The 12,968-nt window shown below is 34.1% G+C and overlaps 1 protein-coding gene across 4 annotated transcripts in view; it reads left to right on the forward strand.

Moving 5' to 3' along the window:
* LOC123565369 (solute carrier family 12 member 3-like) overlaps positions 1-7,469 on the forward strand; it is a 108,101-nt gene extending 100,632 nt beyond the window's left edge. For all 4 annotated transcript variants that reach the window (XM_053549881.1, XM_053549882.1, XM_053549883.1 and 1 more), the window contains one exon: positions 1,774-7,469. In XM_053549881.1, coding sequence (XP_053405856.1) covers positions 1,774-1,909 — 136 coding nt within the window. In that variant the 3' untranslated portion in view covers positions 1,910-7,469. The remainder of the gene's footprint in view (positions 1-1,773) is intronic.
* Positions 7,470-12,968: the final 5,499 nt, after the last annotated feature.

Consider the following 12,968-nt stretch of genomic DNA (forward strand, 5'->3'; position numbering starts at 1 on the left):
AATACATGTTGATGCATTTCTGTTTTCTGTTTTTCATGTCAAAATCGTTAAGATCAGTATTTTTATACGAATGTGGGTGGGGTAAGGAATTGACGTAATTTTTACTTATTTCATCAAGTTCAAATACAACTATATACAACTTAAAAGTCTATTGCATAAAGCACGTAAATACAATGCCTTTAGCAAACATAATATAATTTGGTGCACTGATATCTATATATCTATAATGTTAATCACAGAGGGGATTATGATACCACCTGCAAGTGTGTGAAGGGGATTTTGTAACACCCAGTCATTTTTCAGTGGAGGGGATTTTGATCAAGGGAATTTTGATATACACTCGGCATAACTCTGTCAAAATTCAAATCAAGAGTTATGAGGATTGTTTCTTCTGGTGTAGACTTATGCATTATTGTGTGGCCTTTTTAAAATGTTGGATTTTTTCTTTAAGTTTTGTGTCCGCACGCTTAATTTATGTCGATAAAAACAAAGACAAATATCAGACAGGGAATGCCATGTACCAAAATCGCAAAACCTCCAGTTTTGAGACCCCAACTCCAGCTGAAAAATGGCAAACCTCCAGTTTTGGGATTCTGAACTTATCACATGTATGAATAACTGTCTTCATTGTATGGAAACACGCGGTGAACGGTAACTCAGTTTTAATGCATGACATGCTTATTTCTTTACTCTATCACGTTTTACAAAATATGTAGTATTGGGAATGCGGTGGGTGGGGTAGTGCGGATGTCAGGATTTTCGTTTCAGACCGATTGAGTTATCAAAATTTCCGAAGCCCTAGTAAATACACTATAGTCATAGTTAATGAGAGGTAAATATACCACAGTCATTGTCTGTGTGAGGTAAATACACTATAGTCATAGTTAGTGAGAGGTAAATACACTATAGTCATAGTTTGTGTGAGGTAAATATACCACAGTCATTGTCTGTGTGAGGTAAATACGCTATAGCCATAGTAAGTGAGAGGTAAATGCTATGACTATAGCATATTTACCTCACACAGACAATGGCTGTAGTATATTTACCTCTAACTATGTTGACTATAGTACATTTTCTTCAAACTCACTATGACATTAATGTATTTACCATACATGGACAATAACTGTTGTTTATTTACATCACACAGTCGATGACTAGAATATTTACCTCACAAGGACAATGACTGTAGAATATTCACTTCACACTGACTGACTATAGTAATTTCACCTCTCACTGACTTGACTATATTATATCTACTTTACACTGACTATGAATATAGTAATTTGACCTCTCACTGACTTAATTTTAATACTATAGTATATTTACCTTACACTACCTATTACTATAGTATATTTACCTCACAGAGACTATGACTGCACTAATATTATCTCTCACTCACTCAACTATAGTCTATTTACCTCACACGGACAATGACTATCATTGTATATCTCACACTGACTGGGACTGAAGTAATTTTACCTCTCACTGACTTCATTATGATAGATTTACCTCATATGGACAACGACTTTAGTATATTTACCTCACACAATGACTATAGTATAGTTACCTCACACTATGACTTTTATATGTTTAACTCAAACTGATTTATAATTATGGTGTATTTACCTTATACTAACTATAAAGTATATACCATACACTGACTGGCTATACTATATATGCCTCATACTGACTTATGCTATAATATATTTAACCTTCTACTTGCTATGATTTTACTATAACATTGATACTTATTGTATTATTGTATTGTTTCAGGACATTACCGGTTCCAAGGAAGGGAACATGCTCCAGCAGTTTGTACATGGCCTGGCTGGAGACTCTAACCAGAGACATGCCACCTATACTTCTGCTACGTGGCAACCAACAAAGTGTGCTCACATTCTACAGCTAGGAGTATCAGTGTTGCCATGGTGGTTTACAATACTAACAGTCTGCATTGAATAATGAACAAAATATGTAACACTGCAAGATTACAGCTGTGCTATGATTTATGAAGAGAATTACAAGCTTGAATTGTCATTCTTCTAGCAAAGTATACTGGGCAGGAATTGAAATATCATTGTCATAATGGGATAGAGTTATCATATAAGTAAAAATGTTTAAGATTTTAGATTTTGAAGGACCGTCAAGCAAAAAACCACTTTGGTTTAGAAATAATAGTTGTGTCAAGTAGAAATAATTAGTCGTAAAATGTAGAAATGTTTTAGATTTAGTTTACAGGTTTGCATGGCAAACAATTGTTGCAATATTGATGGAGATTTATTTAAACTTACTACAGTGTGGAATGAGGAAATCATAGACAAATGATTCTGTTGGACAGTTATTGAAGTGGTGCTTTGAAATTAATGTATTAGAAATGAACAGATGATGAGTCATTGTTAAAACTTGGAAAGTATCGTCACATCTTTTTTTGTGCTGAGGTGGTGATAATTATGTTAAATGAAAGAATATTTGAAATTATAAGCCTTTTGTAACCCCTGGTATGAATGGTAAACAAGATGTGATAAATATTGATAGTTTTTGAAAATACATTTATGTATAAAGTTTACTTGCCAGAACAAATTAGTAGAAACTTGTGTAAATAAAAAAAAGAGCTTTTAAACCAATTAGTTGTTGAGGATGAGATATAAAGCTTTAGAAGTAGTGAGCTTTAATGATAATGTTTTAACTGAACATTTAAAAAGACACCAAAACTATTTTTGATACCAGTTGTGATTGTTTATTATAAAACAGATAATGTAAATATGTTAGAAATAGGGTGTTGGTGGTCAATGAACAAGTATATATATATACAACAGTGGCTTAGCTAGCCATAATTCTGTATGCCTTTTTGTGTACACTTATGTTTTAAACTTAAAAAGTAAATTGCTAACTTTGAAAATAGCAATTCAAATAATGAATTAAGATGGTCAAAAATAAGGAGAAAACTTATTGTTTCAATGTTTTCTAAATAATAAAGGTTGTTTTTTCCAGCTGTCCTGTGCTTGACTATGCATGTTTAGATTTCTTTACAGTAGCGGCAGAAATGCCTGCTATAACCTGGATTGTAAAGGCAAACTTAAAAATTTCACCACTTTGTGTACATTCATTGATACCCTTGGTACACTTCTGTGTAAAACTGGGATGTTTAATTGCTTGAACACATGAATAGCTCTAGCTGTTATTGAAAGCCTTGTTAAAGTCTGTATGTATGTGCATATATATATCTGATTTTAGTTGGATTATAACCTGACATATATTGACCTTTAAAAATGTTATGCAGAAATCTTTACCTCAGTTATTTGATATGTTTGTCAGTTATGTCTAAAAACTTCAAAATAACTCGTGTCAGTGTTGTCCAAAAGGAGAAACTGCATATACTACATGACACTTTGTACACTACATGGCAGTGTGTACAGGACATTCCAATATATACATGATATGAAACTATGTACATGATGCAATGCACACACCACTGTGTATGGGTCATGCCAATATATACATGATATGGAACTATGTACATGATGCAATGCACACACCACTGTGTACGGGGCATGCATGATAATACACTGTATACATGGTGCTCTGTACACTACATGACAGTGTAAGAATCTCTGAAATATAGAATCTCAAATTTTTGTGTTCGGTAATTTTTACAACTTTACACCTATTTTCATTATGACCTGTTTATGAAGAGATTCAATTTTATTGTCATATACAAAACTGCAGTATTTCATTTTTTAGCTTGACTTTTCAAAGATAAAGTAGAGCTATTGCACTTGCCCTGGCTAAGTATTCGCCATCGCCTTTGGTTAATTTTTTTGATTAAGTCAAATATCTCTGTTACTATTAAAGCTTTAACTTGAAACTTAAAATAGTTATTTACTATCTAAGTCTACATCAGGAGAAACAATCCCCATACCTCTGATTTGAATTTTGACAGAGTTATGCCTCTTGTTAACTTAGAGAATTTTTTGGTTAAAGTTTTTGATAGTCAAATATCTCTGTTACTATCAAAGCTTTTGACTTGAAACTTAAAATAATTATTTACTATCAAAGTCTACACCAGGTGAAACAATCCCTATAACTCTGATTTAAATTTTGGCAGAGTTATGGCCCTTTTTAACTTTTTTGTTTGAAGTTTTATAAAGTTTATACAGGCAAAGCTCTAATTCAGAATCAAGCACTGAGAAAAGCCAAGCGTGCTGTCTTACAGACAGCTCTTATTACCAAATCATGTCTGTGAAATTACTAAATTATATTGTTTACATTTTGACAATATGAGCCGCATTGTATCAGTAATACTCTGTCTCAGCTATATCCTGACATAATCTGACAATATGAGCCGCAGTGTATCAGTAATACTCTGTCTCAGCTATATCCTGACATATTCTGACAATATGAGCCGCAGTGTATCAGTAATACTCTGTCTCAGCTATATTCTGACAATATGAGCCGCAATGTATCAGTAATACGCTGTCTCAGCTATATCCTGACATATTCTGACAATATGAGCCGCAGTGTATCAGTAATACTCTTGTCTCAGCTATATCCTGACATATTCTGACAATATGAGCCGCAGTGTATCAGTAATACTCTGTCTCAGCTATATCCTGACATATTCTGACAATATGAGCCGCATTGTATCAGTAATACTGTGTCTCAGCTATATCCTGACATATTCTGACAATATGAGCCGCATTGTATCAGTAATACTCTGTCTCAGCTATATTCTGACAATATGAGCCGCAATGTATCAGTAATACTCTGTCTCAGCTATATTCTGACAATATGAGCCGCAGTGTATCAGTAATACTCTGTCTCAGTTAATTCTGACAATATGAGCCGCAGTGTATCAGTAATACTCTGTCTCAGCTATATCCTGACATATTCTGACAATATGAGCCGCAGTGTATCAGTAATACTCTGTCTCGGCTATATCCTGACATATTCTGACAATATGAGCCGCAGTGTATCAGTAATACACTGTCTCAGCTATATCCTAACATTGCTTTTCTTTACATATGATAAGGTTATTATTACAGTAGCTCAATTTGGAATGTTGGATTTAGCTGGATTGGATTTTTGTCAGATGTGGAACACCACTTGGCGCATGCACACCAAGTATGATCCAGTCTGGTAAAATCTATGAGAGCCAAATAGCACATTTTAGGTCAAGCTACTGATAGTCATATCAGTATTTTCCGTTAGAAAGTGGTCTTGTTAGACTTGACTCAGTTGTTTTAGTTATTTTGATTCGAAATATTTATAGAATTGGGTTATGAATATTAATGAAAGAAGAGCAAACACATGCATGATACGTATTTGTAATTTCCACATGTGTGATACAGACTTTTGTTGCCACCAGTTTGTAAATATTCAAGAAATACAAGCTGTATTTTCCACAGATTATTTATTGGTATATATATTTAGATACTTTATCTTGCCATGAACTGGCCAGTAAATAATGGAAAACACCGTACTGTAGGCAGCGTCATCTGTGAAAACAGCGCTAAACCTGAAAGTGGTGTAGGGATATCATAACCTAGATGTTGCTATTGTGTATCTTTGTAAGAGAGCACTCTGACAGGTGTCCTCAGTCTCGTATTGAGATGCATGTATTGAACTGAAGCAGATATGTTGTGACCCGAAGTGGTCTAAACTGTTTAACTTTCTTTGTTTGTTTTTCGGACAAGGAATTAACTTTTATTGTCTACTGGTTTTGAATGTAATGACCAGGACTTGTTAAATTTTCACAGTTCTGTCCCATAGCATTAATGTAAGTTGCACATTCATCAGTAAGAAAGGCAGACGTCTTTCAGCTAAATGTTAAGGTCTTATTTTGGAGAGGTGGGATGGGGGGCATTGTTAAAACATCAAAATTTGTTTTTGACTAAAATTTTGTCTCATGGATAAATCATGGACTATTTATTTATGATGTATGCATTAGCCAGCACTTGATTAAGGAATGTAAAATCCCCATGGTTAAAACCACCTTGGCTCAGAAGTGACACAGTGGTCAAAACATCAGATAGCTAAGCTACTTCAGCGCAATAGTTCTGTGTAATACGTGTGAATACTTGTATCAAAAAAGTAGAAAATATTATTCATATTCAACAAACTGACTAGTACATATTTTACAGATACGATCTTTTCTGTTGATATTTATATATATATATCAGCCTCAATCTCTAAGCTGTGTGATGCAGTTCTAAAAGTGGTTTATTGATATCTCAGTAATTTTTTTGCTAAAATATCTCTATAAATGTGAAATATCTTTAGTATTTTTTTTTGTAACAAAGCTTGAGTTTAAATTGCCTACTGTATTCAGGTCTCGATACATTTTGAATTGATGTTTTCCAATTTTGTATGTACTGATCATATAGCTGTTGCTTAGATATACCAGAATAGCTAACGTTTGAATAAAAATTCTGTCAGACATCACTAATACCTAAACTGTCTTAACAAAGATTTATTTATGTGAGACCATGAATTAACATTGTGGCTATTACATTGCTTATTAAAAGTTCTATACATAGGCATTTCTTGGTTCTCAATTATTATTCTAAGGCTGTCTCTTTCATGATAACTGATATTGGAAAGCTGACAGTGCTTTCTTGGGGTGGGGGTGGGGTGGGGGTGGAGGAGGGGGGCAGTTCAGGGCATTTTGACTACTCCATCATTTTCAGCTTGAAAGCCGCCATATGACCTATAATTGTGTCGATGTGACATTAAACCCAAGAAAACAAACAAACGAAACCATCATTTTTACCAAAGAGATTATAACTACCTATTGATGGGTTCATGACCACCCTGTTATTTCTGTTAGTTTTGACCACTATGTCATTTGTGAACCAATGGGATTATGACTTAGGTATTTTGAGTGTGTCTTGACTGATAGTCACAGAGTGTTAAGTTTTCTTTAGTTGTTAGGTTTGTGTTAATTATATATATGAAAGATTAACCTTTACCCTGCTATATTTATAAAATGGACTGGTCCATCCTTCAATTTGGGCAGTGCCACTTATTATACAAAGGGGTGTTCACTGAAAATTTACTGTGTGAATAGCAAACAGTGCAGACTTTGATCAGCCTGCACGGATGTGCACTTTAATCTTGGTCTGCACAAGTTGCAAAGGCAGAATTACTTGCCGCCAGCGGGCTAAAGGTTAAGAAGTTTAATGATCTCTAGTAAAACAGCCAACTGTTTCAAACCACCTGAGCCCTGTCATGATATATTTAAGAAATAATTTATAGAAGAATTGTGTTCTAATTAATTTAAACACTACAGAGAGGATATATATGCAGTGGAAAAGTGTAACAAGGGGATGTAACTATAAGGAGATTTACAGGGTGATGCATGTAACTGATTCTTTGTGCTTTAGCTGATTAAACACAGTTCTGCTATTTTATTTATATTTTAGTTTATTTTATATGTGTAAAATATTAATAAAATTTCTTGGTTGACAGTATTCGCTTGTATGTTTTGAAAATATACATGGTTTGTTATATTAGAATATGGAATAATGCTGTCTCGATGGAAAGTATTGAAGTATTTTGGATTTTGATGATACAGATATAGCGATGTTAGTGCAGTCTAGGAGTGGACAAAATAGTCAGGTTTATACCTAAAGGCAACGATGATCTGTCACCCATTTGGGGCATTTGTATTTATAAGAAATTTGTACTTGGCACCGTTGTACAATTTCTAAGCTTACCTGAACCAAAGGTTAAGGGAGAGCTATCAGTATTGGTGGTAGGTTCCTCATCTATCCTCCTTTATATGTGGCCTACAATTTACATAAACATCTTCTCAAACTCTGGTTCAAATTACACATAAGTTGGTCTGTAGTGTCCTGGCAAGGTCTCTCTCAAATTTGTTCAACTGCCTCTGTTTGCCTGACTTAAGGGATTGCCAGAGCTAAAAATAGAAAAAGCTTTCAAGAATTTATACAATGAACCACTTGACTGATTGTCACCAGACTTGGTTAGTAGCATGCTCGTAAGCTTGTCTCTCAGATTTGCTCCACATGACTGATTTTATGGGCCTACAGAGCTAGAAATGGTAAAAAAATTACAACTTGTCTTGAACAAATTGATGGCTCTTCACCAAACTTGGTCTGTAGTATCCTTTTCAGGTCCTCTCACAAGTTTGTTCAAATGTTCTACTTGGCTTCTTTAAAGGACCACCACAGCAAGAAGTAGAAAGCCTTTAATGACTTCTCATGAACCACTTGATGGAACTTCATCAGACTTGGACTATAGCATTCTTGTCAATTCCTATCTCAGATTTGTTCAAGTGGATATTAGGGACTGCCAGGGCTAAATATAGAGAAAATACATAAACAACTTCTTCTCATGAAATGATGGATGAATCATTACAAAACTTGGACTCTAGCACTCAACTTTATTCAAATGGTTCTGTTTAGCAATGTTTTAGGACTTCAAAAGCTTAAGAAGAAAAAAATTAAGTGATTTCTACTAGGGATGGGAACGAATACTGAAATCAATATTCGAATATTCGGTTTGCCATATTCGAATATATTCGAATATTCGGTTTGTTTTAATGGAAGCTTTAAATTCTTATTATGTGATTGGCATATACACAACGTATTTATTTGTTTAAAGCGTGGATCATCGTACGTAATAAGACCAAAAAATGTTTGTTTCGGGTAACCCGATCCTACCTAGCAAAACCCGCCGATCCTAGCGTTTTATTTCACGATTATGTCAGTATAATCATGAACAGATTTAACTAATTCAGTGTTTTAGCTTCAAAATGATACAAAAAATCAAAACGATTATAATTTAGATCGTCGCAATTTTATCTAAAAATAGCAGGTCGTCCCATTTAAACACGTGACGCGCTGTTGTATTACTGCCGCCATTTTGAAAATTTTCAATCGTCGTGTTAAAAGCAAGTAAGGCAGACTTAAACCTCCTTCAACATGAACTTATGCATCAATCATATGTTATTTCTTGATTTTATTATAAAGTACTTCAAAATTTAATTCGAATACGGCCGATGGCGGATGAAAACTGATTCTGCGGATGGTCTGAAACGTCGTACAAAATATTGTGAAAAGATCGACAATATCTACAAGTTTGATATTGTATTCGAAAAAAAAAATTCTACAACTTGTTACATAAAACACGCGCCAATAAAAATGAGCAAACGATAAAAAGATATCACATTTACGCCTAATACAAACTGTTAATCCGTAGCGATGACCCCAGGTAATTATGCATTGCAATTTTCTTGTTAATTGGACATCTTTTGCATCTGACACATTGACGCCTGTTGCAAACTGTTAATCCGTAACGATGGCCCCTGCCAATTATGCACTGCTATTTTCTTGTTAATTGGACATCTTTTGATACGCGATAAACCAACATGACATGGTTTTATTCTGTAGAATTGTCCAAAATCAATGATACTTATTTTGAAAAAAAAAAAAAAAAAAACAATAATTTACGAATATTAGAATATGATTTTCATATTCGAATATTCGACTGATTTTCGAATATTCGGATATTCGTTCCCATCCCTAATTTCTACTCATGAACCACTTGAAGGATCTTATCCAAACTTAGTGTATGGTTTCCTCATATGTACCTCTCTTACATTTATTCAAATGGTTTTGTTTGGCCTCTGTTAGGGTCTGCAGCAGTAAGTAAAATCTTTAAATTACTCATAACGAACCACTTGATGGACCTTCATCAAATTTGATCAGAAGGAATGTTTAAAGGTCATAGTCCTCCTCAGTTGAGCGACATAGGCCCATTTGAGCCTCATTATTGTAGAGATTTTCATTTATTATCTTGTATTTATGTTCAGTGTTTTATAGGATTATGTATTGGTGAAATGCTAGTAGATTTACATATTATATTGTATTGCTTTCTTATCATGTTATATTATAACCATAAATGGCACTTGGAGGAAATTCATAGCATTTTGATTCACATGTCCCGATTTACTTTAATTTGTATTGAAATTAGATTTGATAGAAAGAAGTTACATGTAAATGATAAAAAAGTAAAATTAATTTTTACTTTATTTTTACTTTAAAAGATTCATCTACTGTCAAAAGGCCAAACAATATAGAAATCACTCCTGTTCATCTCAATCTGTCTGGCCATCTGTCTGTCCCTGTATGGAAACTTTTTGCTTGGGCTACCAATTTGAAACAATTGTAGGTATTCTGAAAAAATCTTCGTACAATTACAGGAGACACAAACGCAATAACTCAACACTGCTTTTTTAGCTTACCTGTCACATAGTGACAAGGTGAGCTTTTGTGATCATCCGTCGTCTCTGCGTCCGTCCGTCCGTCCGTCAACAATTTCTTGTCTGCACGATAGTGGTTTCATTTATGATTTTATTTTAACCAGACTTGCACACAACTTGTATCACCATAAGATCTCGATTCCTTTCTTGAACCAGCCAGATCCCATTATGGGTTCCAGAGTTATGGCCCCTGAAAGGGCCAAATTTAGCTCTTTTGACCTTGTCTGCACAATAGCAGCTTTATTTATGATATGATTTTTACCAAACTTGCACACAACTTGTATCACCATAAGATCTTGGTTCCTTTCTTGAACCGGCCAGATTCCGTTATGGGTTCCAGAGTTATGGCCCCTGAAAGGGCCAAAATTAGCTATTTTGACCTTGTCTGCACAATAGCAGCTTTATTTATGATTTGATTTTTACCAAACTTGCACACAACTTGTATCACCATAAGATCTTGGTTCCTTTCTTAAACCGGCCAGATTCCTTTATGGGTTCCAGAGTTACGGCCCCTGAGAGGGCCAGAATTAGCTATTTTGACCTTGTCTGCACAATAGCAGCTTCATTTATGATTTGAATTTAATCAAACTTGCACAAAACTTGTGTCACCATAAGATCTTGGTTCCTTTTTTAAACCGGCCAGATCCCGTAATGGGTTCCAGAGTTATGGCCCCTGAAAGGTCCAAAATTGGCTATTTTGGCTTTTGCAGCCATATATTTACTTCATTTATGGTTTTATTTGATACAAACTTCCAAAATATCTTCAACAACAATAGATCTTGAATTCCATGACAAATCAGATCCAATCGTAGGTTCCAGAGTTATTTTATATCTGATTACCTCCCCTGATTGTAATCAAAATGGATTTATATCAGTAAGTACTTATAGGACTAATTTGAAATTTCATTATTGTCATAAGTTGGACTGAGCCAATCAGGGTAGATAACTATGGACTGATTTTATGTCAAATTACCTCCCTTTATTTCAAATTAAAATGGGTAAATGAAGGTACTGATCTGAAATTTCATTTATGTCAACAGATTTATTTGGCAGATCCTTATTTTGTTCACTTACAATAATTTGTTTTTTTAATTACTTCCCTTTTACTTTACTATAAATACAGTGTAACTTCCGAAAACCGAACCTTCTGAAAACCGGAAGCCTTTGTAAACCGCACGAAACTCAAGGTCTCGTTTTTTTCTGTTCTTATTTCTATAAGTTTTTAACTTCTGAAAACCGGAACTTCCGAATTCTGAAAACCGGACGACTTTTGAAGCACCGTTTATATTTTAACACTAAAATTGGCATCCGAAAACCGAACAGCAAAATATTTGCTGGATTAAAAGTGTCACCTGATAATCCAAAAACGCTGTCAACATGTTCTTTAAAATTTGTTTATCTTTTAGCGGCACATTTTTTTTTTGACACACTATATAATCACAATGATCAGTTTATGCAGAAGGAAGTAACCAGCGAAAACTTCCATTTGTATTCAATTAATGAAAACGTGATGAATTAAAAATCTTACATGTTAAAAACTTTCTTAATGTTTGACAGAAAAAAAGATAGGTGTTTTAATTGATTTAGTTACATCGATTAAACTGTGCATTATCACCATTAATTAAAATTTTTATGTTGACGAACTCGGGACTCCAAAGTAGAATGTAAGTGGAAAATGTTTGCCTAAATGCTATTATTAAAGATGTGTTTCTTTTTATGTTTGTTATTTATGTATTTATTGACCTTAATGTTTGTAGTTAATTAATTAATTGATTAATTTCTTTATATGAAATTGTAAAATTAAAAAAGGATAATAATCTTCTTCATCCTACGTGTGAGAAAGCATAACTATTGTGCACCATGTCCACTTTGTCTACAAACTTTCAAACTTCTGAATTCCGGAAACCTCCAAAAACCGAACTTTTAGGCCGGTCCGGAGGTCGTTCGGTTTTCGGAAGTTACACTGTAGCTTATTTTTAGTAACTTTTTTATTATTGGCCGTAGGGAAAAACCGAGACCACTTTTCTGTGGTACAACATGGATGGTACCTCCAATTTTTAGGTGTATTTTGACATATCTGTACCCTGTAAGCATTTTTTTTTCTTTTTGGTTAAATTTCTTCCCTTTGTTGTTCCTGTCCTTTGGAGATAGATATTATTTCTGAGGACCTTCTTGTCCTCAAGTGCAATGATAACAGGTGAGCGATATAGGGCCATCATGGCCCTCTTGTTAATTATTTCCCTTTATTAAATTTGCATTTTTTGGCTATATCTCTTAATACTGAAAAGAAATTTATTCAAATTGCCTAAAAAGACAGATGGATATAGGATAGTAAGGGAAAGGACAGTGAACAAGAACCATAACTCTTAACTTGCTTATTTAAATCATTTTTTCACTTTTATGAATTTGTCTGTATAAGAACTCCAGAACTATCAAAGGGATTTTCTTGAACTTCCACACAAATACAGAGGACATTTAGAGGTAATGCACTGTAGATAACATAACTCTAGTCTGCTTTCTTTTTTATGTAGATTTAGTTGTCCTGGCCATTGCTATAAAAGGGATGCAGGAAACTTGCTCAAACTGAATACAAAGATAGAGGACACTAAAAAGGAAACTGAAGTGAATAAAAACCATAACTCTACATTGCCTAATTCTTGAATTACCTCTCGTTATTACATCA

The sequence above is a fragment of the Mercenaria mercenaria genome, chromosome 8 (genome assembly GCF_021730395.1).
Source record: "Mercenaria mercenaria strain notata chromosome 8, MADL_Memer_1, whole genome shotgun sequence".
Classification (NCBI taxonomy): Eukaryota; Metazoa; Mollusca; class Bivalvia; order Venerida; family Veneridae; genus Mercenaria; species Mercenaria mercenaria.